The sequence below is a fragment of the Amphiprion ocellaris genome, chromosome 4 (genome assembly GCF_022539595.1).
Source record: "Amphiprion ocellaris isolate individual 3 ecotype Okinawa chromosome 4, ASM2253959v1, whole genome shotgun sequence".
NCBI lineage: Eukaryota > Metazoa > Chordata > Actinopteri > Pomacentridae > Amphiprion > Amphiprion ocellaris.
The window spans coordinates 40595095-40622990 of NC_072769.1; the positions used below are offsets into that span (position 1 = coordinate 40595095).

Genomic DNA, 27896 nt, shown 5'->3' on the forward strand with positions numbered 1-27896 from the left:
GTCAAAAAAAATGAGATTTTTCAAACATGTTGTAAAAACATGCCATATGATGAAATAATGTAAAGGAGGCCATGAAAAACACTCCAGAAAGGTTTTCTTTGAAAAAAAAATCATCAAGAATTTTGGCACAAAAAAATGCCTTACTATACTATGTTGAAAAAAATGGTATTTTTCAAACATGTTGTAAAAACGTGCCATATGATGAAATGATGTAAAGGAGGCCGTGAAAAACACTCCAGAAAGGTTTTCTTTGAAAAAAAAATCATCATGAATTTTGGCGCAAAAAAACGCCTTACTACACCATGTCGAAAAAAAATGCGATTTTTCAAACATGTTGTAAAAACGTACCATATGATGAAATAATGTAAAGGAGGCCGTGAAAAACACTCCAGAAAGGTTTTCTTTGAAAAAAAAATCATTATGAATTTTGGTGCAAAAAAACGCCTTACTATACTATGTCGAAAAAAAATGCGATTTTTCAAACATGTTGTAAAAACGTGCCATATGACGAAATAATATAAAGGAGGGCGTGAAAAACACTCCAGAAAGGTTCTCTTTGGAAAAAAAAAATCATTATGAATTTTGGCGCAAAAAAAACGCCTTACTATACTATGTAAAAAAAAATGGGATTTTTCAAACATGTTGTAAAAACGTGCCATATGATGAAATAATGTAAAGGAGGCCATGAAAAACACTCCAGAAAGGTTTTCTTTGACAAAAAAATCATCAAGAATTTTGGCACAAAAAAACGCCTTACTATACTATGTTAAAAAAAATGGTATTTTTCAAACATGTTGTAAAAACGTGCCATATGATGAAATAATGTAAAGGAGGCCGTGAAAAACACTCCAGAAAGGTTTTCTTTGAAAAAAAAAAATCATTATGAATTTTGGCACAAAAAAACGCCTTACTATACTATGTCGAAAAAAAGTGCGATTTTTCAAACATGTTGTAAAAACGTGCCATATGACGAAATAATGTAAAGGAGGCTGTGAAAAACACTCCAGAAAGGTTTTCTTTGAAAAAAAAATCATCAAGAATTTTGGCACAAAAAAACGCCTTACTATACTATGTCGAAAAAAAAAGGTATTTTTCAAACATGTTGTAAAAACGTACCATATGATGAAATAATGTAAAGGAGGCCGTGAAAAACACTCCAGAAAGGTTTTCTTTGAAAAACAAATCATTATGAATTTTGGCGCAAAAAAACGCCTTACTATACTATGTCGAAAAAAAATGCCATTTTTCAAACATGTTGTAAAAACGTGCCATATGATGAAATAATGTAAAGGAGGCCATGAAAAACACTCCAGAAAGGTTTTCTTTGAAAAAAAAATCATTATGAATTTTGGCGCAAAAAAACGCCTTACTACACTATGTCGAAAAAAAATGCGATTTTTCAAACATGTTGTAAAAACGTGCCATATGACGAAATAATGTAAAGGAGGCTGTGAAAAACACTCCAGAAAGGTTTTCTTTGAAAAAAAAAATCATCATGAATTTTGGCGCAAAAAAACGCCTTACTATACTATGTCGAAAAAAAATGTGATTTTTCAAACATGTTGTAAAAACGTGCCATATGACGAAATAATATAAAGGAGGCTGTGAAAAACACTCCAGAAAGGTTTTCTTTGAAAAAAAAATCATCATGAATTTTGGCGCAAAAAAACGCCTTACTATACTATGTCGAAAAAAAATGTGATTTTTCAAACATGTTGTAAAAACGTGCCATATGACGAAATAATATAAAGGAGGCTGTGAAAAACACTCCAGAAAGGTTTTCTTTGAAAAAAAAATCATCAAGAATTTTGGCACAAAAAAACGCCTTACTATACTATGTCGAAAAAAAAAGGTATTTTTCAAACATGTTGTAAAAACGTACCATATGATGAAATAATGTAAAGGAGGCCATGAAAAACACTCCAGAAAGGTTTTCTTTGAAAAAAAAATCATTATGAATTTTGGCGCAAAAAAACGCCTTACTATACTATGTCAAAAAAAAATGCGATTTTTCAAACATGTTGTAAAAACGTGCCATATGATGAAATAATGTAAAAGAGGCCGTGAAAAACACTCCAGAAAGGTTTTCTTTGAAAAAAAATCATCATGAATTTTGGCGCAAAAGAACGCCATGGTATACTAGGTCGAAAAATGTCATTTTTCAACACTAAAACTTATTGAAAAATAGGTTTTACTTAAGTCCACCTGTTTCAACCATCTCTACCCCTCATTAGGTACCACTCTAAGGTACATTATACAACAAAAAGTCCAGTAGATGTCACTTGTGTTTTGAAATAGCATGCAGAGCAAGTTAGTCTGCTCACAGGAAGTTAACACGAGCAAAATCATTCCTCACGAGGCCTCTATTTGCTGTGATTTTCAAAGGTAAAGTAATACTTTTGACATATTATGGCGCCTAAGGAGTTGCTGAAAACAAATGTGTCATTTAAATGTTAAAAAAAAAAAAAAAAAAAGATTTAAAAGGGTAAAATAATGTTTCTCAACCGTTTGGTAGTGGTCAATATTTTAAAAATCACTGGGTCTCTTCATAAAAAAAACATTGATTGTTGTTATTAGTGCCACAAAGAGATAAGAAATATAAAGAAATAATTTTTTCATTGCCTTTTTCTTGGTGAGGATGTTTAAGGGTCAACTTAACATCTGTAAACAAAACAAAAATGTATCAGTCGGTTTAATGAAGTTAAACATTAAATACAATTAAATGACATTAAACCGACAAAATATTGAATGAGATAATTAAACATGATACAAAACATGTAAGTATGAAATTAAACAAAATTTTTAAAATAAAATTATTAAAAATTACAGAGAAAATATTTTACATAATTAAACATTTAAAAAATAATTTTTAAACAAAAACATTTCTTTTAAAGTTTTATTGTATTCAATTTTTTCCCTTTGATTTAATTGCTTTTTGTTATGTACTTTATTTCTTTAATCTTCTTTTTCTGTCAAGATTTTAACCCCAACCTTAAAAATAAAATTAACCCTTAAATCACAATGAAAATACTTCTGTTGCCACAATCATGAGGTAGTCAATTATTCAGTTTATCAATTCAACTTTATTTGTTTAGCACCTTTCACACAGATGACAAAACTAAACTAGCAAAGAGAAAAAAACTATGCTAAAACTAGGATTCAAACTCAAAAACATTAAAAAAAAAAAAAACATTTAACATGGTAATAAGATATGTTGTGTCCAGGGGATGGAGGGAGTTTATTGAAGTCTTCTTGGGCTCACATGGGAAATCATTTAAAATATAAACTTGATATTCAGTCTAAGGAAACTGGAAACTGCAGTGACAGAAGAACAAACAATATCTCCTGTTTTCTCCTTTAATGAGTCGACTCTTCTTGTGCTTTCAGACCAAAGAACTACAGACTCTTCACAACCTGCTCAAACTCTTGGTACAGGACCTCACCACACGGGTCAAGAAGGTTTCCATCTCATTTCTACTCTGAAGCTCACCTTCTCCTGCTCAAACTGCTGACAAATGTTTCTGCTGCTCTAAAGTCTGGTCTCTAGAACTTCCTAAAAACTCTCAAAGTCTCTTCTGCTGCAGGTTGCTTTGTAGAACTGTTCCAGAAAACCTCACTAAACCACATGGAGGGGCCTCAAGATAGTCGTCCAAATGAAACCGTACAAAAACCAAACTAGCACAACCCAAACACTAAAGTCTCCTGCAGCCTACCAGAGAACCTCTGAGAACAGAGAATCAGGACAGGAACTCTTACCTTCTGGACAACCAAGAATACAGAATGTGTCTGACCAAAAACCTCTGAAGACTCACTACAGCCAAGATAAAGACACAACTCAGCTGCAGCAAATCCACTAATAACAGCACACATTAGCACCTTGTGGTAACTGTGGCTAAAGAACCACATTTACCAAGACAACTATCCAGTACAAAGCCCTAAAACACACCAAGAAACACATTAAAGACGATTTTACTGCTGGAAGCTGCAAGCCCACACCTATAGAACAAACTAAAGCAACAGAGCCAAACCCGGTTCAGTGGTGAAGAGAATCTGAAGAAATGTTTGTCTGCAGCTAAATAAAGCAGGAAGACACTGAGCTGCTCAGGTGTTCCTGATAACACCAAGCAGCCACCCGGACAGCCAATAGGAACACAGCTTCCTGGAAGTCCAGAGGGCTGGCTTAGTCAAGGAAATTTAGTTTAAAGTTGAAGCAGAAAGTTAACAAAGAAAGTTGAAAACCACCTTCTGATCCTTGAAATCTCTGAGTTTTCACACAAAGAACACCTGAACATGTCAAACTGGTTCCATAGTAGAACCATCATTGTAAAAACAACATAGTATGGTGTGTTGCTCAAAAAACATTAGGACCCAGCTGTCTAGGGTCGCAGAGGAGCAACACAAAAACAGGACAAACGCTGGTTTCCAGGGGGATAGGAGGATATTTATTTGAAAGAGGAAGTTTACAACAACACATGTGAGCAGAAAAATCACAAAGTCTGTCTTTAGTTCAGCTGAAAATATTAGATGAAGAATAATTAAGGCTCTCATGTAGAAGTCCACCTTATTTTGGATCCTTGTGGAGAGTTTAATCTTAGAGTTTGTAAAGCTGTTGAGTTTTTAGAGTCACATCGATTGTTTTGACATTTAATAACCGAGTCCTGAAATAAAATTACAGTTGTGGATTTCTGTCATTTAGTCTGGACTAAACAAATAACACTAGCATAAATCTCAAACGTCATTATGAGGAGTCTGGATTGAGGTTTCTCACTTGATAATGATCAAAACATGATATTTAGGTTGGTTTAAAGGAATATTCCACCTTAAATCTTTGAATGTTGACCTAAAAGGTTGGTTTCAGGAAGTATTCCACCTACAAGGTCCTCACACATCCACCTTAAAGGAACATTCCACCAAAAATCCTTGGACATGCACCTAAAATGTTGCTTTAACCAAGTATTCCATCCAAAATCCTGAAAGAGACCTGAGGGGCTGGTTAAAAGGAATATTCCACCTAAAACCTCAAATATAGACCCCAAAGGGTGGTTTAGAAAAAATCCTTCAATGTAGACCAAAAAAGTTAGTATGGAGGAATATTCCACCTGAAATGTAGACCTGAGAAGTTGGTTTGGAAGAATATACCATCCTAAACATCCTTAAATGTAGACTAAAAGACGGTTTGGAAGAAAATTCCACCTGAAGTCCTCCAATGTAGACCTAAAAAGTGAGTTTAATGGTATATTCCACCTAAAATTCACTACTGTAGACCTTGAAGGTTGGTCTGATGGTATATTCCACCCAACATCCTTGAACATAAACTTAAAAAGTTCGTTCAAAGGAATATTCCACCTAAAATCCTTCAATGTAGACCAAAAAGTCGTGGTGTAAAGGAGTATTCCACCTTAAATGTAGACCTAAAGGATGGTTTGGAGTAATATTCTACTCTAAAATCTTCCAATGTAGACCTAAAAGGTTGATCTGATGGTATATTCTACCCAACATCCTGGAACATTTACCTAAAAGGTTGGTTTAATGGTATATTCCCAGAAGAACCCTTGAACATTGGGCTTAATGGTATATTCCACCCAAAATACTTGTACATATACCAAGAAGTCAGTGTAAAGGAAATGTAGACCTAAAAGGATTGTTTAAAGGAATATTTAAATGATCATTTTCATTATTTAATAATCTGTTATCAGTCAGAACCCTGGCAAACTTATTTTCTTCAGTTTTTTTTCGTGGAAGTCACAAATAAAGGAGCTCTTGGTTTTTCCCAGCGTTACTGAGTCCAAAGCTGCTGTTTCAACACAGAACGTTCACATGCATCCACAAACCTCTCAGCACTCAAACACCCACAGACAGGAGGCTGGCTGGACCGAGGCTCGGCGGCGTCCTCAGACCCACAAGTCGGGGAGTTGCTAAACTTGTTGGTCCGGTTTGAAGGCCTCCGTGTGGTCCAGTAGAAGTCCATGTAGTCGGTGTTGGCTTTGAACCGCAGCGACTGGCCATCATCAGGTGGACCAGCTCGTCCTCGTAGGGCTCCTCCTGTAGCCTTGAGGGAACCACAGGAACATTCAGTAGCTGTTGGAGTTCTTCCTGTCAGGCTCGTGGTAGAACGGCTCTGAACAATCTTGTACTTGTCTGGAACAATCTAACAGCCTAAGCTGTTAACAGCAGTGTAAAGAAGCAAATACACAGGCATAGATTAGGACTCAAACTAGATTCATTTTAGAAAACAAATCAACTTAGAGGCATTTGTTCACACGTGGCTGAATAGGAGGCCGTCCAATCAGACTGAAGGTCTTCACTCTGTAGGTTGTTTGTTGGGTGAGACTCTTGGACCTCCATCAGCTGACGTGGATGTTTGATGGTCTTCCTCTCTAGTGCCAGATGATTCATCCATGAATTCAGCAGCTACAGACTGAAATGAAGCTCATGCTGCCATTATTGAATTCCTGTTCCAGATCAAATGTTCAGAGCTCACCTTGAATGCAGCCGTCTGCTGTCTGATAGTTTTTCTCATTGTAGTCTTCAATAAAGTCTTTTTCCTCATATCAGGATGTGGTGAGACTCTCTCAGTCTCTGCAGACGTCCCTCATTGTGCATCTCCAGAGAAGAAACAGAAAAACTGATCACTGCTTCAGCATCACAAACGCTCTCCAGCATTGAGAGTGTTTTAGGAATTCATTCATTGTGTTGTGAACTTTGAAGGAGCAGAAACTTTACAGCTGCCAAAGATATGAGCTCCAATTCTGGATGTTTTAGGAAATGAAGTTCATCAAATGAACCCTTGATTTTTGCTGATAACTCTCATTAAATTACTGAAGAAATCTAACATAAAAACCTGTAAACTCTCAGGCAGCTTTTGTTAAAGTTTGTCTATAATTCTATGATCATGTTCTGGAACCAGGACTCTGCAGAAGTTCCTTCATCCCTCGTTATCATGTATCCTTGGCCTTGAGAACATCTTTCAAATGCTGCAATTGTGTAGATTCTGTTTAGGTTTACTGTCTGGCTCGCTGCGGTCAAAGCTGTTTGTAAAGCCTTGTTTTTAACGTTTTAATTGAATTATTAATTAACAAAATATTATTATTATTGTAACTGAACTTGAACTGAACAGAAAAATGCAGAAATTATCATTCTGGGCTGATTACAACAAGTAGAAACTATATGAATCCAGTATTGACAGTATAGAAAGGTCACCGCCAAGATGATTTTTCTCTAAAATAAAAAGCTATAAATAAATGTAAAAAATAGATTTACCTCTGAGAAAAGTGAAAGCACAAGTTGTACAAGAAAAAAAAACTCAAGTAAAGTATAAATACATGAAGTTATACTGAAGTACAATGCTCGAGTAAAATACTAAGAATCATTACCTTGTTTTGAAACTTGGCTGATGAAACTATGAGCTATGGAACATACTTTGTGTGTATATATATATATATATATATATATATATATATATATATATATATATATATATATATATATAGTGTATTAATTCCATCAGCTTCCTGTACACCTTCAATAAACAGTTTCACACCCATTATATCAGACCATGGCAGTGATTACATGTATTCTCATTTCTCAGGCATGTTACTTGGTGCAGAATCAACAGAGCAGACGGAGGATGGGTAGAATGCATTCTCTCTGGTTTATTCAGGTTCCTTAGGAAGAGTTCTGTTTGAAATTACAAAATGCACTGGTAGAAACAGCAGAGATAGAGAAAGAAACAGAGGGAGAGAAAGAGATGGTGAGAGAAAGAGGGAAGTAGAGAGGGAGAGAGAGAAAGAAGGGGTTTCATAGCCGGAATAAATGGGAATAACATCACCAGATTCAGGTTCAGGCAGCTCTTTACTCTCAAAGGGATTGTTTTTCATCAAGGAAAAGTTTTGTATTCCTTCTCCCCCTTTTTAAAATCATTTTTTCTTTTTTTCCTGTAATGTTAAAGTGTTATCTATCCTTGTTGCCCCACAGTATTTTCTCCCATGAAATAACTGGCAAATATAACAAACAAACATTCTTTGATTTCATCACCAAAGTCATTTCCATTTTTTGTCAAGATGATTTTTTTTTTCGTTTGTCTTTTTTTTGGTCGTTTTTTTTTTTTTTTTTTTTAACATTTTTTGTTTTTAAAAATAGAAGAAAAAAGAAACACATTGCTCTTAAAAACATCTATCTGTCTATATTTTTACATATATATATATATATATATATATATATATATATACTTTTTTCTTTATATTTAATATTTTTTTAATTCCTGAAGTTGACTTGTTACCCCACATAGTGGCATGCACATTGCACATGCAAATCTGTAATTAAATACTTCTCTATCTTAAATTGCCATGTATTTTTATTTTTTCTCTTTTTTCCCCCCAACTTGCTGAGTGAATCCTGTATGGTTTTCTACTGTGGCACTGGTTGGGTTTCTACTGGGTCGGATGGCGTGTTTGCTGATGAGATGGACGGCTGGACATTGCTTCAGAGACTCTCCTCGGTGACGCTCTGCTCAGCTCGGATTTGGATCCTTTGAGGCGACATTTAACCCTTTGTAGGAGGTCTTTAGCAGTGGAGGATGGCCGGCTCAGCATTATTTATTCGAGGTAGGGCTTTAGTTTAGTAATACGTTTGGAGAAGTTCAATCTGAAACTTTAAATTCTTCTTTTTGGTACGACTGTTTCACCCAGTGTTGCCTCATCGTCATCCAGTGAAGTCAGAGACTGTGCGTCTCTACGTCTACGTCTAATGAGAAAAGCCACATTCATGTCACATGGGTGCTACCTTCAGGACTAGTTTACACATTTCAGTGGTTCATTTTCACCTGAGAACTAACCGGACTAACAACAAACTTTAGATGCTCCCTCAGGTATGAAGTTTAAGTGTTCAAAATCAATCAAATGCAACAGTTTGACAGTCAGAAAATGATCAAATCTGAGCTACAAAGGGTTAAAGAGGCACAAAGATCCTGCTGATCCTGGGACAGATCAGCCTGCAGCGTCTGAGGACAAATCTCCTGGAAGCAACTTGTCTCCACTGGGTTGAAGTGATGGAACAGATGTAGAGCACAGAGGAGAGATGAATGGAAACAGAGAGAGAGGGCCTTTAGGGGTTGTGATGGCGACAGCAGGAGACACTTTGTCTGTGAGGACTCAGTTTACTGAAAATCAGCTGTGGATTGATCACGGAGCCAGACAGTTGTCAGGGGGATGAATTCTGATCATTTGTGCACAAAATAAGTGGTTCTGTTGCATTACAGATACAGAACTTACTCCATCATGTGAGCATAAATAAGCCATGGTATTCGGTTGGCATAGCCTCAGAGATAAAATGACTGACAAGAAAAAACATCAACTCAATTAAAGTGGTGTCTGCAGCAGCCAACATGAGGGCTCTGGCTTTGTTAGAGTTTTAAAAACAGTTCTTCTGCCCCCATGTGGCCACAGATGGTTTCTGATCATTTGTAAGCTCTCTTCCTACAAGACAAATTTAGGGTTTTAGCACAAATTGTTAATCACGTTAAAGAATGATGTGCAGAAATCATCTTTCACTCCTAATACCTGCTGCTCCATAAAGAAACACACACACAGACACACACTCAGTCTGTACACACACCTTTCACAGTGAGCAATGAGTGACCGTGAAAGCTCAATCCCACCACCTCGTGTTCGTGGATGGCGTACAAAGAAACACAGAGAGAATGAATGAATGTCTGATGAACACTATGAGTTTTTCACAAACTTTATGGATTATTTACACAAGAATTACAGAGCCAAAGTACACGTCGGACGGCATGGGAGGGAGGGTGAGGATGGGTGAGACAAACGACATGATTATCTTCAGACCCCCACACCCAATGATGATCTGTGATGGAGAAAACATGGTGTCCTGTACAGTGTAAGGCACTGAGGGTTACCTACTGTAGCTGATGGTGTCAGAACACACACACACGCACACACACACACACACACACACACACACACACACACAATTAGTGCTGATTTGTCATTTAGTTGACTAATCAACCAATGCAGAATAGAACGGTGCTGTAACCACCTCATATTGGCTCAGCAGTGAAGGATCTAACTACTTATCACTTTTCTGTTTGATCTAATTGTGAATTAAAGAACTCATCAAATAATAAAATTCTTCCACTCTCACAAATTTGGATGCCTATTGTTAATTATTTATTTGCATTCTTATTACTCAAACTGCATGTTCTTCTTCATTAATCTTCAGGGCTTGTAGTCTGTCTTTTATTACCTTTGCACTTCAATTTTTATATCATCTGAACTTGGCATCTTATCCGTGTTCTACTTTGTATCTAGTTTTACTTGTGTTTTATGCATTTTAAAGTACAATAAAAACAAAATGAAATCATATCTTCTCTTTATATATCTCATGTTATTGAAATTTCTTAAAGTTTCTGAAGGAAGTTTTGCTCCAAAAGTCCCAAAACACAGAAAAAAAGTTTGCTGAAATTACATAGTTAATTGAGTAACTATACAAATCAGTTTCACCTCTAAACACACACACACACACACACACCCACACACACACACACACACACACACAGAGTAAATGTCTCCCTGTCACGGCCCTGCCCCCTCACAGTGGGACTGCAGTGCTGCTTTAATGGATTGTGAGTGTGAGTCGGATGGTCCAGTGCCATTGTGAAATTGTGTATTAAACCCCCCCCCCCCAGCATCACTAAGACCTCCGCTGTCCCCCCCAGCATCACTAAGACCTCCGCTGTCCCCCCCAGCATCACTAAGACCTCCGCTGTCCCCCCAGCATCACTAAGACCTCCGCTGTCCCCCCCAGCATCACTAAGACCTCCGCTGTCCCCCCCAGCATCACTAAGACCTCCGCTGTCCCCCCCAGCATCACTAAGACCTCCGCTGTCCCCCCCAGCATCACTAAGACCTCCGCTGTCCCCCCCAGCATCACTAAGACCTCCGCTGTCCCCCTCAGCATCACTAAGACCTCCGCTGTCCCCCCAGCATCACTAAGACCTCCGCTGTCCCCCCCAGCATCACTAAGACCTCCGCTGTCCCCCCCAGCATCACTAAGACCTCCGCTGTCCCCCCCAGCATCACTAAGACCTCCGCTGTCCCCCCAGCATCACTAAGACCTCCGCTGTCCCCCCCAGCATCACTAAGACCTCCGCTGTCCCCCCCAGCATCACTAAGACCTCCGCTGTCCCCCCCAGCATCACTAAGACCTCCGCTGTCCCCCCCAGCATCACTAAGACCTCCGCTGTCCCCCCCAGCATCACTAAGACCTCCGCTGTCCCCCCCAGCATCACTAAGACCTCCGCTGTCCCCCCCAGCATCACTAAGACCTCCGCTGTCCCCCCCAGCATCACTAAGACCTCCGCTGTCCCCCCCAGCATCACTAAGACCTCCGCTGTCCCCCCCAGCATCACTAAGACCTCCGCTGTCCCCCCAGCATCACTAAGACCTCCGCTGTCCCCCCCAGCATCACTAAGACCTCCGCTGTCCCCCCCAGCATCACTAAGACCTCCGCTGTCCCCCCCAGCATCACTAAGACCTCCGCTGTCCCCCCCCAGCATCACTAAGACCTCCGCTGTCCCCCCCCAGCATCACTAAGACCTCCGCTGTCCCCCCCAGCATCACTAAGACCTCCGCTGTCCCCCCCAGCATCACTAAGACCTCCGCTGTCCCCCCCCAGCATCACTAAGACCTCCGCTGTCCCCCCAGCATCACTAAGATCTCCGCTGTCCCCCCCAGCATCACTAAGACCTCCGCTGTCCCCCCAGCATCACTAAGACCTCCGCTGTCCCCCCCAGCATCACTAAGACCTCCACTGTCCCCCCCCAGCATCACTAAGACCTCTTGCTCATTGCCTTTGGACCCCCCAGCCCTCTTGACCCCCCTACACACACACGCATGCACACAACTAGTGCTGTACAAAGGGGAGACCGCCGCGTGGCTTCAGCTACATAAGCACAACTTTTGGCAGCACTACTGTACATTAAAACCCACCGTGTAGTTTTTTCTTTAAAGAGAGCCCTTATTCATGTTTTTGTTGACACGTTGCCTCACGACTGACCCACTGACACAATTTCACAGCCAACTGAGTAGATGGATTGTTAGCTTTTCCTTCGTCCCCAAAGGAAGAAGAAACTCCAACGGAATGGTTAGTCAGACGTTATGACAGGAGGGTGACAGAAGCCGGAGGTGAAGACAGAAAGCAGATGTGGAGAGAAGTGGTGACTGAGCAAAAACCTTGCAATCCCCCCCAACCCTGTTCAAAGAAATCTGTGAAACAGCAACCAAAGCAAGATCAGATGCTCACTGGTTTTCCCTCCAAAGGAATGGGAGTTGTTCTTGGAAAAGCGCACACACACAACATGCTTTCACACAAGGGCAGTGTTGTGTGTTGGCCATTTTGGATCCGCTGTTACAATTCTGGACAAGCGAGTGGTGTCATGGAGCCAAAATGGAGGTGGGTTTGTCCTGCCTGTCTGTCAACACGCTGAGTGTTGGTGCGTCAGCAGGCTGCTGATGGGGAGGTGAGGGGTCAGGGGGTGTAATGTGGGTTAGTGACAATCAGAAGGGTGGAGTCAACATTACAACGTCTGACGCCATGCCAGGTAAAACCATACAATAACTCAAACCGAGGCCTGCTTGTTTTGAGCTGACTCCTCCCTATGTTGCCTAACTATCTAGCTACCTAACTCTAGAGGGACCTGAGAAGTAAGCAAACTGCTTTGCACCTCTGTAAACCTCTCACTACACCGCCTGAAACTGGACCCAGGACATCTCTGGGATGGACACGAAATGGCCAAGAGGGCTAGCCGGCTATCAGGATCCGGACAGCGATGGTCGTTTTAGTCATTAAAAGTCAGAACCACGAGGCTCACATTCAAACTTTGTGAATCTCTTATGATTTTGGCAACTTTTACAAAAACGCATGCATGTCTGAATGGGAGTTTTGAACAGTTTAGCCCATTCCAGATGTGATGTTGATTTCCCTGCCTGAAGCAATGCCACCATGGCCCAGTCTCAAAATGCCCACTCTCCTTGTTCCTATGCAAGCATGGGAGCCGGTGGGACTCGACTTTTAAGGCGTAGTGTGGTTGATCTCATCTACTACAGCGGGTTGGGGGGGGGGGGGATGGGACAAGAGTGATGATGGGTCAGGAGACTCTGGGGTGACAAATGTGACTCAGATACAGAAGGCACTGTGGCTCTGTAGGGGTGGTGGGGAAGAATGCACCGCTGTCGTAACCTCTCTAGATGGAAGGTGTGGACAAACGGGGATTTCAGGTTTGTGCCCCTTCATTCCCACCAAACAAATAAACTATCAACCCCCTATCCCCATCTTCTCTATGCTATGCTCAACTACTCTGCCTGGAGGCAACACATTTCTGGAGGGAGTAGAAATCTGTGGAGGGAAAAGAGATCAGCCGGAGGAGGGAGGGAAAGAGACAGTGACAGAGGTACATGAGAGAGGGTTTCCACTGTGTGTGATGTCAAGTGACGCATGAAAAAGTGTTGTTGATTTTGACATTATCTCAGATCTGTGTGGTCCTGCTTCAGTTAATCTGCTCTACAGTACCACAGCGATGCAGTTTCTCCTCTGAAATAATACAGTGAGGATGCTCATGAAGTCTGCATAGAGTCAAAACATGTGGACTGGGGTTTGTTTTCTGGCTTTTGCAACTGTGGAGAAAACAGCACGAGGTTTCAAGAGTAGCTTGATTCTTGACCGTGTCATGAGTGTGAATGCAAAATAAATAAGTATCTGAAACTCTAATTATTATACTCTGTTATCAATAACTACATCTACGGCATTACATCTACATTTATCGGTAGGTTATCAACTATATTTATCTATACTTTATCGTTTTGTCCTAGAGTTATTGAATATTCAATAATTGTGTCCCATAAGGGTGAAGTTATTAGTCCTAAGTGTTTCTGTCCGGGTGAGCATTTGGTACCTTCGGTGCGATCCTCTGGCAAGCTGAAAGAACAGAACAGGAAATAAATATAGATCAGGAGAGAGAGAGAGACAGAGAGAGAGAGGTTGGTGGATACTGATGTGGGTTTTGGCAGAGAAGGTTTCAGATCTGGGTGATTTGGTGAGTGTTCTCTGGTTATCCAGACCTGAGAGAAGGTTGGGGTGAGGCAGGGTGAGGCAGTGGTGGGGTAGGAGGGGGTCAGCATTGGCACAGACAGGCAGACAGAACGACAGACTGACGGACAGTTATGGCATCTCCCAGGCTACAGCTGCATTTCCTGACTAGGACTCAGACTGAATCTAAATATCTCATGAGGATATTAGAGATCAGTGGAGGTTTCATTCCAGCTCTAGAAACTAGGATATAGCCCAGGGGCTGTCCTGCAGAGGGGGGAAGGCAGGGTGATTATGTGTGCTGATAACTGACCCCTGGTGGCAAAAAAGAAAACAACACCACGTAATACTGACTGACACCAACGCTGTACCACCAATACTGTGCTGTTATTTCTGGCAACTGATCTCACCATGAAACTACAGAGCCGAACAGAGGGCAAAGATTGAGATTCACTGTTTTTTTCTTTTTTGGCTGCAAATGGGAGAGTTCAGCCTAGGTAGAACTTGAACCTCTGTAAAACGGACTTTTCTGAAACTTCTTAAGTGTGAAATGCAGATAGAGTCTTTCCCACTCTCAATAATCCATTCTACCCCTTGCTCTGAACATGAATCATTGTTCTTTGGGTTGGCTTGACAGAGCACTAAGAGTACTGACCCCATGAATCATTGCAGGTCAGATACTGAGACTCCCCTGACCGCCACCATTCTGGAGAGCGAATGTATCTTAAGAGTTGCGTTACAACACGCAATGCTGCTAAGTGAATGTTCCCAAGCGGTCACTGCCCCGAAACGTTGCGTGAAGGCATCAGGAACCCAGTAAACGTCATTTGAACGGGGGATAAAAACATAACGGATGTAAACAAGATGGACATAGCATACTTGAACTCTAAATAACATGACAACAAATCTACAGCAACAGTTCTATCAATCAATCATCACCAGGATCATCGTCGTCATCATCATTTTGCATTGACATTGATATCATTATTCATAAGACTGTCATCATTAACAATAATAAATGAAGTGTGGTAGAGGTTCGCTTCTCTCCACTCTTTCTCCCTCTTGTTTCTTAAGCACAACAGGTAACTTTAATGTGATCCTGCAGTGTTTCTTTTCCGTTGCAGAAACTGAGCTTTGGCCAGAAAACTGAGACAAACAGAACAGTCGACTGCCAAAATCTGTTTCGGGTGAAAGAGAACCAAAAAAATTCTTTTGAGACGTATGAGAGAGAGAGCGTTTGAAAGAAGAGAACTTCTTTTGTAAACCTAAATGCAAAGTTTACTATAAAGCCCCCAGTTCCCACCCACACCAGTTAGGTTTCCTCTCTAGTATGTATTTAATCAATCATGCAGGTTTCCATCAAATTTTGGACTCCGAAAAAGATCAAAGGAGGCTGAGCGAATGCAACAGAAGAACCAAGCTCCAATGTCCGAAGAAGAACAAGAAGGAGAAGTAATCGATAGAAGAAATACTGAAGAAATTAGTCTTTTTCCCATCCCTCCTTTCCTCTCCTCCGCCCCATTCAACTGTGTGATGTCAGTTCCTGTCAGGTGATCTTTTGCCGTGCGCCAGGTCGAGTTACAGAGGAGGTAGGGGCTTGACAATGTGTTCGGTTCCCTTCTCTAGTTAGCTGAGCCCACCCCTCCAGAACACTCCCACACTGTGCCTCGCCCCCATCCACTACCACCGCCACCGGCTGGACAGGAAGTGATGTCACAGCAGTTCCGTCAGCATTGAGTGAGTCTTTAACAGTAAACAGAGATGATAAAACTCATCAAATATCAGCCAGTGCTGTGATTGGCTGGTTTTTGCAGTATAGGCGGAGCTTCCTGGTTCTGTCCCTTGGAAAGGAAAAAGGTTAAAGATAAAGTGGTTGTTCTCCCTTTTTTTTTCATTTCATTGTTTGTCATGTAAAGTTTCATTGTGTTCTTCATTGTTCAAGTTTGATTTTCTGGAGGCATAGCTTGGTATGTAAGGGTTAGGGGGGTCCTGGCTTTTTATTAATTTATTTTTCTTTAAACATATCTGTCTGGGAGCAGAGTCCCAGCAGTGGACTCTGTGTTCCAGCTCATTTTCAGGCTTTGACAGTACTAGTCTGGCCAGCGACAGACAGCAAATCTAAGCAATCAGGCATCAGTCTGGGAGAAGTGCTTTTAGGCCTCATAAACCGCAATGATCACATCCCACACATCTCTGTTCCTCCTGCAGCTCGACCTTCGTCGTCAAGGCCGACTGTGGGAGGTATAGTTCTGAGACTGAGAGAGGCAGAGGTAAGCTGTACCCATGCTTTGCCCAAGTTGTCTTTGGCGGTCTCTTTTTCATTTTAACAATGCGCTGCTCTGTCACCGATTTGAGTCTTACACATTTGGTGTAAAAGGCTATTTGCAGCACCTTCAACCTCCCTCTCCCCTCCACCACTTCTGCTTATTTAGAGTCTGAGGGGTGAAGGTAGAGGGTTTTGAGGGTATCCAATCCCTCCCAACATTTCCACCTCCAGTGCTTTATTAAAAGTCTAGATATCCAAGGCCAGAGCACTGGAGGCTGCTGTTCTTCTTCTCCTCTCCTGCCTTATGCGTTGCTCTCTGTGGTCGCTAGCACCAGTCATCCTCATCCGTCTCGCTATAAGGTTCATGCAGGCCCTTGCGGGGCCCTCTGGCATGGGGGGGTCGGTGGTGTGGGTGGGGTGGCGCCCCTGGTGGTCCCCGCCGATGTGGGGAAGGTGAGGATGAGCGGTAGCCGTTGGGTACCCTACGTGGATGCGGGTGAGGGGGCGGAGGGGGCCCGTGGCGGGCAGTCCTAGGAGAGCGTGGGTGTGGGTGAGGATTTCCTCCATGTGGGTGTGGGTTTCCATGGGACAGGCTCTGCTCGTAGGCAGGAGGCTCGTGGTGTCGCTCATACTCATAATCTCTCTCGTAGAAGGGCCCATCACCCTCCAGGCTGTCCCCAGGTGGAGGCCCACTCCAGCGGCTTCGGTGAGGGGACCGCGGTGAACCGTGGAGGGGTGAGCGCGGGGACTGATGCCTAGGGGAGTGCGGTGAACCATGCCGGGATGAGGACCCCCCGTGGTGGGGAGAGGCGTGGCGTGACGGGGGTCGGTGGTGGTAGCCTCTGTCGTGGTCTGGTGGGGAGAAGTGTCGGGGGGAGGGCGAACGCAGGCGACCCGGCCCCGGGGGGCCATAGCTGGGCTTGCGGACGGCAGGGGAGTAGGTGACATGTGGACGCGGGACAGCAGGGGTCTGGGGCAGCTGGCGACGGCCTCTCCGTGGAGTGCTGGTCCCCGAGGTGGAGGGGACCGGGCTGCCGCTCACCGAACTACTGCCCTACAGCAAAATGTAAACAAGGAAAATCAAAACGCACCACAACAACAACAACGGAGACCAGAATAGAGCAGAGGAGCGGTGAGATAGATAGATAGATAGATAGAACACAGTTGAAAATCATTCAAAAACATAGTGATGAAGCAAAAAATTGACACCAAGAAGCCACATGTCACATCGAAGAAAAATGGATAGAGAGAGAAACAGTGACAAAGAAAAAAGCATAACACAAAAAAGAGAGATTGATATCGATAAGTAGTGGCATGGAAATAACCTTGTGTGAACTCTTACTGGATAAATGAACAGTGGCTGCAGTTGGAGTAAATGGCAAAAGTTTAGGATTGAGCATAGTATTTAAAAATAGTTTAGCTCTGTGCCTATTTGATAATAAAACAGAACTGGGATCAAAATATACAAAAATCTCAATCAAACACAATGTAATTGATTTTAAGCAGATAAATATCTGAAAAGTGTTATAACTCCTACAAAAGTTTGGCATACAAAGACTACCACATTCAGTAGATGCATGTCTCCATTGTCTTCCTAGAAGTATCCATCATGACAACAGAAAATATCTTCACGGCAGTTAGGGCTCTAATTGAAGCTGTATAAAGCAAAATGCTTTAAATAAGGCACTCTACAGATATGGAAAATAACAGGACAGAACAGGAGAAAAAACAGTGTGAGACAATATTGAGAAACCATCCCTAATACTTCACGACCCTTGTCATAAATTTTGGTGTCTTTTAAGCCCACCTGTCTGGGACCCCGTCCATCAGGCCCCTCACTGGGCGACCGGGACCAGTGGCGGTCATGAGGATGCCTGTGGGGGTAATCATGCCGGTCAGGGCCATAGTGCTCCTTGTCCATAGAGCTGTGATGATGATGATGATGGTGGTGGTGACGGCGGTCCTTGGTCCGACCGCGGTCCCGCTCATGCTCCTTGGGTGGCAGGTCACCTGACTGTGTGGTGGTGCTGAGGTCTGTGCCCAGACCTAGCAAAGAGAAGCACCGGTTTACATTTCAAAACACAAAACCAATGATTCATTTAGCTTCCCAAGGGGAGAACATACAGTTGAAGATCACAATATCTTCTTGATGTTACTATACTGGGCAAAAGATTCTTGATTCACAAGAATTCTTTATCTGATAAAATAGCAAAACAGCACATTCAAAAGTAATTTACGATAAAAAAGGAAACTAAATGCCCATGTGTCCATGCAGAATTTTACTAGAGCTATGCAGTCAAATGCAGACAAAGATAAAAGTAATTTCACAATACCCTCATCACTACTGAGTCCATGTGGCAGAGGATTCACCATCAGAGCAGAGACCACTCCAATTCTAAAAGGGTTCTAGAGTTTAACTGTGCCAGCCTTGTTAGATTACTTTAAAAGCTGAAGCATGCAATTTGCACTCGCAATTAGCGATGAAGTGGGCTATCTGCTTGCACAACACTCTTTTCAAGGACTTCTTTGTGTCAAGACTTGACTCAAACAAAATTGAGTGAATATAATGATCTGTAAATGTGCTGCATTAGCTTCATAAATGCACAGATTGTTCTCCATTTCCTCAACGACTGTCACTAAGCTACTTTTGACCGTGCTGTAAAGCAACACCGCTTCCATGTCTCCATCATTTCTCAACAGAAATGCTGCTGTGTTCAGTACTGTCAGTTCTTTAGGGGTCTGAATGTGCAGAATTCAAAAAATGGCTAGAGTTTACAGCCCCATTGGTACAATTAAAAAAAAACAAACACATTTAGAAAACAGCAAAACACACTGCTATCATGTATGACAAATTAAAAATTAGCCATTTTCATCCCACATCCCACATTTAGTTTTTCAAGTTCGGTTTAGAAATTTTAGGCTTTACTCTGCCTTCATCAGCCAAAGCTCCACGTCTTCAGCCTGATAATATCACTGACTGCTGTGACTCTGGCCGGTATCATCTTAGCAGCGCTAAACCCTGTCACACTCCCAGCTAATCCAAAGATAAAAACAAAAGGTGGAGCACAAGTGGAGCTGAGGCTGGCCATGCAAACCAGCTGTCCTGTGATGGCACCCACCTGTCCCTCCAATATGTATATGCCTTATTACAAACAACAAGTTCTATAAAGATTCACCTCACATACAGCTGTCATAAACAGGGAAAATTGCTATAGAGACCAAAGCTTGTTTTGATCCAGGCTGTAAACATGTTTATTCCTGTTATAAAGTTGGATATTTTAACACAGAGGTGTATGAGGATTGATTTGCTTTTGGAGTCAGACTCAAGTGGTCATTTACGGAACTGCTAAAGTTTACATACATTTAGTTTCAGTGCTTATCCATAATACCATTTAGCGTGTGATAGTCAGATGACACATCCTAATTTAACTCTTTAACACCCAAGGGTCATACAGACCACCTGTAGTTTTTTATTTGGGCTGTAAAAGAGTCAGAAATCATACTATGAGGGATTGTTTTTACCCTTTTTTCAGAATAACCTAACCTTTCAATATCTGGCAATATGTGACATAAACTATGTGTTTAGACAATATAACAATAGTTTAAAGTGAAAAAAACGGACTTAATTAGGACCTGGAGTTGAACATGAACAAAATATTAAAGATGACAAAAATGTACAATAAGAACTATAATAAATATTTACAAAAATGTAATTTTATAATACTTGTAAAATGGGAACGGCACCGCTCCCGTGGGATTTTGTGATGGACGTCGTTGCATGTGGTTCCTTTGACGTACTGTAATACCCCATAAAGTGCATCTTCTCTTCTTTTAGGAACTGTTTGAATTTTGTCTCTCGCGCAAACGGTTGAGGAGTTACGGTAATTTAAAGAGCGCTCGTAAAATGGGAGCGGTGCCACTCCTGTGGGATTTAAAGGGTTAAGTTGTGTATATTATGCAATGTTACATGCTCATTTCAACAACAGCATGTAAATACGAGCCATCAACCAACTTTTGTTCAGATTGCACTCTGGTCCAAAGTGAAACAGACCAATAATCAAACTACTCTCAAACTGAGATGAATGACATTAAGTAAGTAAACAGAACAACACTTAAGGAAGTTCAGCTGTAAACCTTTAAGATTTTCAACTGCTGGTCCGATGCAAGCTGGGCGGTAAAAGTAGAGAATGGCTGACTCACCTGTGTCTGCGTCGGTGTATCTGGTCAGGGAGCGCTGGGAGGTGCGGTGACTTCTTTCCCTGTGCCTTCGTCCTCCTCCATGTCTCCCCTCCTCAGACACCACCCTCTCCAGAGAGTAGTCATCCAGCCTCACGCCCCGGCCTGAGCGCCCGTGGACCAGGCTGGAGGTGGAGCGATGCATTGGACTGGTGTCAGTGATGGTCTGTGAGGATGAAGGAAAAAGAAGGAAATACAGAGAGGGGAGAGGGAAAGATAAGCAGAGCACAAGGTAGGAGAGGAAGTGATGAGATGAACAGACAAGAAGAGACAAACAGTAGTGGGGAAGAGACAAAGAAAGAAAGAAGGAAAGGAGAACAGTGAGTTTTATGCATCCTGACTGATGGACTTCACTGTACCGACTGTTACTGAGTGTATAACAGCACAGAGCTGGTTAGATGTCTGTCAGGTTGTACATTGTTGTGTGGATGTGAGTGCTGAATGACTGAACGACACACTTGAGTCAAGCAACAGCACCAAATAACTCCTGACTAAGGTTGGTGGTGGTTTAGCACACTAGGACAACTCAGACTGTAAAGGTTTGCATTTTGCCTTGACAATACGAATGTTTGGCTCTTGTATTGTCCTGTTTGGTGACCTCCACTCATCTGATCTAAAATTACTAAAACGTTTTCCAAGTAGTATTCGAACCATCTTAAATCACATACTGGCCAGTGGTACTGGCATTCATATAGGTGACCCATAGCACCAGGAATCTCTAACTAACAAACCTTTGGTAAGTATGTCATGGCATGTGATATCATGCTTCTTTACTAAAGCAGGAACGAATAAAACAGACAGAGAGATAAACAGCGAACTGACAGTGAGAAAAGACAGGGGCAGAGAGACAGAGAACAAGCATGAAGACCATGCCTCCCATGCACAAGGCAGAAGAGCCTGCTGGATTCAACATCTTTCATTTACATCATACTCTGGTTGGAAGGTCAGACTGGTGTCTATGCCAAGGTTGTTGGCTATATATCATCAGAACTGCAAAGAACAAAGCTAAGTGCTCCACATTACTGGCACTAGTGATTTAAAAACAAGTTTACTGATACTTTTCATAATAATTGTAATATTTTAGATAACTTCCAGTGAAGAGTAGTTTGTTTTAAAGTGCCATACTCGAGCTGCCTGGCTTTAAAATCTATTAATATTGTGTCTGAGATGCACCACTAAAAGGCTGATTCATGGTTTTGACAGTGGACAGCAGACACGCAGATTATGCTGCAGTACCACACTAATGTGACTATTTATGAGGGGTGCTGAGCACAGTGGGCAGACATATCACAGCATTTATGGACAACTAAGAATCTCCTATACTGCTGATAAAAAGTATTCACAAATTAAAGCATCTCCACAGTGGGGATCGATCAGTATGGGTTCTTCAGGGTCGATTATTGGTGAACAAGAAAGGCCAATAGCTCATATTTGGAGCCAATATATACATTAAAGGTACGGCTTTAACAGCATGTGATAGCAGAGACCTTGTCATTCATAACTAGGCTTCTTCAAAAATAAGGGTGACTTTAACTGAATATGTAAGATAGAAAAGGGAGAGATTAAATGAGGAAGCTCTCCTGTTTATGTGGGATTGACTGGGATTCATCAGAACATCTGCTGTTCTTATTGGTTTTCTTAATGTTCCACTGTTCTGTCACTTCAATTGTCCACTAAGGTCCATATCTTAAAGCATTATTATTTATTGTTTTCCAGACTCTGTTTCAGGGTAACTTATGGTTACCTTCTAACTTTAGCATTAGCCACTGTGACAGAAGCTGACTTCCTGGTTTGTGGCAATGGCTTGTGTTTTCTGTTCAGTTTCTGCAGTCTCAGCTTCAGAGACACTTCTGAGACCACAGAGCGACGACGGACACGGAGAGGAGGCAGCATCAGACCTGAAGTAGCACATTTAATTTAGCAACAATCAGTCGATAAAAATACCAACGCTGATAATCAGAAAAATGCCAAACATCGGCCACAGTAATAATTATGAATTGTAGAGGTATGGATGACGAAGATTCAATCTCTTCATAACCATCATTTGGTTTGAGTGCCGTTTATTGGTGCACTTCTGATGTGGAAAATCTGGGCAGGCACACATTTTGGGATGCATTCTAACATCTGCAGAGGGGTTCGCTTGAAACCTCGCAAGAATTTGGAGACATAACTGTTGATATTTTACTACTTTTCTGGTCTGCTGAAGCCAGGTGAAGGTCTCTATTCCAGAAGATTGTATCTATGTATTTTGTGCACGTACGGCAGTGCAAAGCATGTGCACTACTGCCCTTGTAGCGTAATCGTTGTGTGGACTGTCAAAGGATGCATGTGTGGAGGGGTCTGCACGAAATCTCGCATACTTAAGGGGATGACAAAATGACGAAATTTACAAGGATCCTTGCCTTCTCGCAGATGCAGAAATTGTAACACAGGCCTTAATAATATGAAGCTCTTTGCTGGTCTTAGTTCTGATCATTATACCTATATAGGAAGGACAATGTCAATAAAAGTGAATGAACGAAACATCAAGGCCTCTTCTTTCTAATTTACATTTATGCTGCCCTGTTAGTTAAAAACAATGCCAAATTTAAGCATTCTTTTCTTTCCAAAGACTGCATTTAAATACATTCATAGGGTTTCCAGGGTATGATGTAAATCAAATATGGATACCAAATGGATAAGACAACCTACAATTCCACAACCTCAGAGCCTGGTCAAAAGCTTTGCAAGAACCCAACAGGAAAATCCTACAATGCTATTCTACAATCCTTTTAAAGTTGTTTAGGGGCAAGGCTTCAATGAACAGTGAGGGTTTGGATAGAAATATCAAAATCAGGTTCAAAACCAGAATTACCATCAGTGAACTCGGCCCGAATGATAAAAATTGTTAACTTGTCTGTGTGACATGAGAACAGAAATGTGTTTTTTGAGGGTATTTTACAGTAGCGTGGTGCACAGTTTATATACTGCATATGACTGTTGCTGCATCAGAACGATTCAAAGATGTTGCTGACACATAAACAGAACAAATCACAGCAACTCTTGCAAAGCAACTGGCTCCTGCTTCAGTTTAGCATACAATACTTATACTGGAACGTGTCCTGAGTGATTTTCTTGATGGGTTCATAGTCAGACTCTTCTGACCAGGATATGACCCCGCTGACACTGAGAACCCCCACAAAGCTTCACATCACCCTACTGATCAAGCACACATCAGTCTGCAAGCAGCAGGCTGGACAACAACAAATACAAGAGGGTTCACCATCCTGGGAGGGGCTGCACCACACAGACTGCAGTCTGTACACTTTCTGAGTAGCCTAACAAAAGCCATGCATGTCCTCGAGGTAGCCGGCAGGACTAAACATGTGCATACACTGAATATGCTTCCACACACGCACACTTGAAAGACATGGGCTTTCTACATGTCTATTTTACATGTTTCGTTTCAACACTTGTACTAAAAACAAGTGGGGACGTAATAGTATTTCACAGCAATACGTTTTGTGAAAACAAGAAATGATTTCTCGGATTGTAATCTTAAAAAAAAAAAAAAAAAAAAAAAAAGAAAAAAACTGAGATGTTAGTGAGATTTTTTAAAAAATGTTTTATTCTGTGTTGCATTATTTGCCCACTAACAGGGGCAAAACCAGCCTGTTTAAAGCTTGATTTATACTTCTAAATTGAATCTACACAGAGGCTCAGTATAGTCAACAGAAGTGGCCTACATGTGACCATTTAGGTGTGTGGTGGACACTGGTGTTTCTAACAAAATGCTAATAGGAGCAGGTTCATGTTGGAGATTGAGCGAAAGAAATCCTAAGAAAGAAGACTTTGTAATAGTCTGAGTCCATACATGGATTGGTCAACCTATGAAAAGAAAAAAATGGCATAAGACAATGCTGGCAGGATACTATTATCTTTGTGCAAATCAATGTGTTTGTGTCACAATAGTCTGGATGTAGACTGATGTTTAAGCGTGCTATTAGCTGTGCTTTTCACGCAGCTTTCTTCTCCCCTTTAACTATCTATGCATCACCACACTGAAAAATTTCAAGTGTTTCCGAGGAGGAGTAGGGTGGCATAGCTTCAGTACAGAAATATTAATCAAGCTTAAGCTTCGGTCACCATTCTTTGCTGTGAGTAGAGAAATAGTGTCTAATGTTTCACTTTATATTTTCTATTGTATTTTATAGTACATCGAATACAAGAACATGAGTAACTGAAGAGACGAAAACAAGGCAAAACACAAAAAAAGTTAAATATTGAACTTTGAGAGACAGATGTTAGAATACAACTGTTAGTACCACAACTTTTACCAATTTTATACATTACAAATAACCATATTTGGAGGCACACCCTGTCTCTGACTCTGTCTTTGGCTGAATCTATTTCCACAAAACATCTCGAGTTGTAACGTAGGGATCAAAAAGCTACCAAGAATAATGTCATCCAACTCAAGACAGACAGAAGTGTTGAACATAACACGGCCATTTTATGAACACCACACTCTGCCTTTGTCCATCTTTTATTCCACCTTTCAAGCTATTGAACGACGCTTCCCCCTGTTGGCACATCCACCGAGAGACTCTGCCATGCCATGCATGACTAACGACATGCCGGTGCACTGCCAATCCCCAGTACAGGCAAACAGTCGCATATCAGGGCAGTCCATGCTTTCGTCATACTCTGTTGACCCGGTCTGCAGTGATGCAACAGATTCAAAGGCACATGTAATGCACACACACACACAGGAAAACACACAGACACTGCATACGAGCGCAACTCCTGGGAAAGTTGCCACAGAGAGCAAACAATGGAGAGCAGAGCGACCTCAACACAAGCAAACACAGGAGAGGAAGATAGAAAGGGGGAGAGGAGAGAAAGACAGACAGATTTGGCAGTTTGGGCAAAAACTGACAAAATAAGGAGATAGAAAAGGGGAGAGGTCGTCAAAGTAGATCTGAATGGTGAGAGTTGGGTCACGGTTGATTGAAAGAGTTTGGAGTACCAGGTGGGTGGGTTTCACTGCATCGACACAACTGATAAAGACATCTTTTTAAAGGTACAGAAATGCACACAGGGTTTCTGCGGATATCAGCCAGTTAGATGTAATGCTTTTTAATGCCATTTTAATGCTATACTGTAAAAAATTTCATGCCATGACCGTGAATTCAAGAAAAATTACACAGGTTTGTTTTTTTTGTAAAAGATGATTTTTCTATGAAAACTGTCCCTACATTTCACTATTTCTGAATCCGGAAACACTGCCTGGAACAGTTCGGAAATGCTTTCATTGGATGCATATGAGTGGTGCTGACAGCAGTGTTCAGATATCAGCACCTTCACCTGCAGCGCTGCATTCAACCCAAAAGATGCCCGAAGACTGCTTGATTTTCCGACGGTAGCGGTGAGAACAGTGGTCACTACAGCTACAGTTGTGCTGTTTGTGGTGGTCGAAGTAGATGCTGAAGACGTTACGCTGTTGGTCACAGGAAAGTGACTATCCACAGTTAACAGCTGTCTGCCTCTCACAGCCGATCTGTGGCCGTCAGACTGCATGTGAGATTTCATGGCGTTGACACCCATTGCACCAAGCTTTTTTTTTTCAAGCACTGCAAAATTCTTCTCCGTCTTTACCACCAACGTGCTGTAGTTATTCTCTGAATTCCACGTTTCTAGCCATTTTTGCTGGAATATGCATTTTCCCATTTCCCAGCTCTCCTAAACCTGGTCCAGCCTGCCGGCCGCTTTCCAAACATGCAGTTTTTGGCAACTGTGCCCAACCAGCCGGAACAGTTATCGCAATGGTTCTGCATGTTTACACGGATGCAAATATCTGGCGAATTGCAGTCTATAATCATATATAATATTATTATTATTATATATTATCAAATATTTTTCATGAAAACTGCAGAAAGAATTTTTAATGCCACTGAGAATCAAATTTAATGATTTTTAATGCCATTTAAGGCCTTAATTTTCGCAAAATCAACCTAATGACTATTAATGCTTTTTGGTGCCCCGCAGAAACCCTGTGCACAGGAAATGGAATTTTTTTTCATGTTTACATAAAACCATATTAGCCATTTTGATCCAATACTTCACTTGCTGCTGCAACGTCTCAGTTTCTGCTCTTTGGGACAAAAAAACTACATTTTCAAAAAAACATTCTGGCAGAATTTGGAGACTTTCATATGATGTCATGCCTGAAAATGATCGTATTTTTATCAATATCTTACATTGGAGGCCTAATATGCAGGGATCGACCTATATGTTTTTTTTCTATAGTAAAGCTGGAAATGGTAATCAGAAAAAAACTGGTGAGCAACATTTAGAACTATATTACATTAAATGTTATATTTTAACAGCGTGTGATAGCAGGAAATCTTTCATTCATAACTAGGCGTCATAATTAATAAGGATTACTATAGCTGAATATGTACGCTAACGACAGGACAGATGATGTCAGGACATTACAGGATGCTAGGAAACGCTCCTCAGTTTACTGTCAGATCGACTGATTAAGACTGAACTGTTTTCTTCTCTGTTTTGTTCATCTTTCTCTGTTACATCATTTTCATGGCCCACTAAGGCCTGTATCTTACAGCATTATTTAGTTATTGTTTTCCAGACACTGTTTCAGGATTAGCATAGCTATGGCCACTGTTAAAGAAGCTAATTTTTTGGTTTGTGGGGACAGCTTGTGTTTCCTGGTCATTTTTTTTTTTTGTGGTTTATGTCTCTGTTAGATAGACTGTGCTCAGATCACAGACTGGCTACAGACAGACAGAGGCAGCTCCACTGCCCAATACCAATAACTAGGCAGAGAAAACAAAGCCAAATATCGCCACTGATAATTGGCCAGGTCGCTGATCGGTCTACCCCTGATTTTATATGTTCAATATCTCCAGAAGTTTTGGGAGGATACGGACAAATCATTTGCAGCAGATCTGAATGATTGAATGGTTCCAACATAAGTAAAATTTGTAATTAATGTGCCCATATTTCTTACTAAAACAGTCTTTTGTCGACATTGCACCAATTTTTGAGGCCTCGTACATCGGTAGAATTTGATGTGTGGCAAGTACGGCAAGCCATATGTCCTGAATTCTGTCTGAACTGACACAGACGAACAGCATTTAATAAATAACTCCTACTTTATTTAACGACAGCTCAAATAACACCACCTGACCTGTCCCACTCCAGTTTAAGCCCATATGGAACCCAAGGATGGGCAAAACAACCAGCAAAGGACAGTTTTAGCCAGATCCAGTTTGACAGCTGACTGACAGAG

At 41.4% G+C, this 27896-nt stretch overlaps 2 protein-coding genes across 17 annotated transcripts in view; one reads left to right on the plus strand and one right to left on the minus strand.

The window, feature by feature from the left end:
* Positions 1-9826: 9826 nt before the first annotated feature.
* LOC129348741 (uncharacterized) lies at positions 9827-11609 on the plus strand. The gene is made up of 3 exons (XM_055009812.1): positions 9827-9894; positions 10792-11019; positions 11120-11609. The coding sequence occupies exons 1-3, from the start codon at positions 9827-9829 to the stop codon at positions 11607-11609; spliced, it is 786 nt and encodes a 261-aa protein (XP_054865787.1).
* Positions 11610-14468: 2859 nt separating this feature from the next.
* cacna1ab (calcium channel, voltage-dependent, P/Q type, alpha 1A subunit, b) overlaps positions 14469-27896 on the minus strand; it is a 111451-nt gene continuing 98023 nt past the window's right edge. For 15 of the 16 annotated variants that reach the window (XM_055009964.1, XM_055009965.1, XM_055009954.1 and 12 more), the window contains 3 exons: positions 20567-20768; positions 18174-18412; positions 14469-17420 (listed from right to left, as the gene is read on the minus strand). In XM_055009964.1, the coding sequence (XP_054865939.1) occupies positions 16692-17420; positions 18174-18412; positions 20567-20768 (1170 nt within the window). In that variant the 3' untranslated portion in view covers positions 14469-16691. The remainder of the gene's footprint in view (positions 17421-18173; positions 18413-20566; positions 20769-27896) is intronic. The other variant, XM_055009963.1, reaches the window with a different exon arrangement.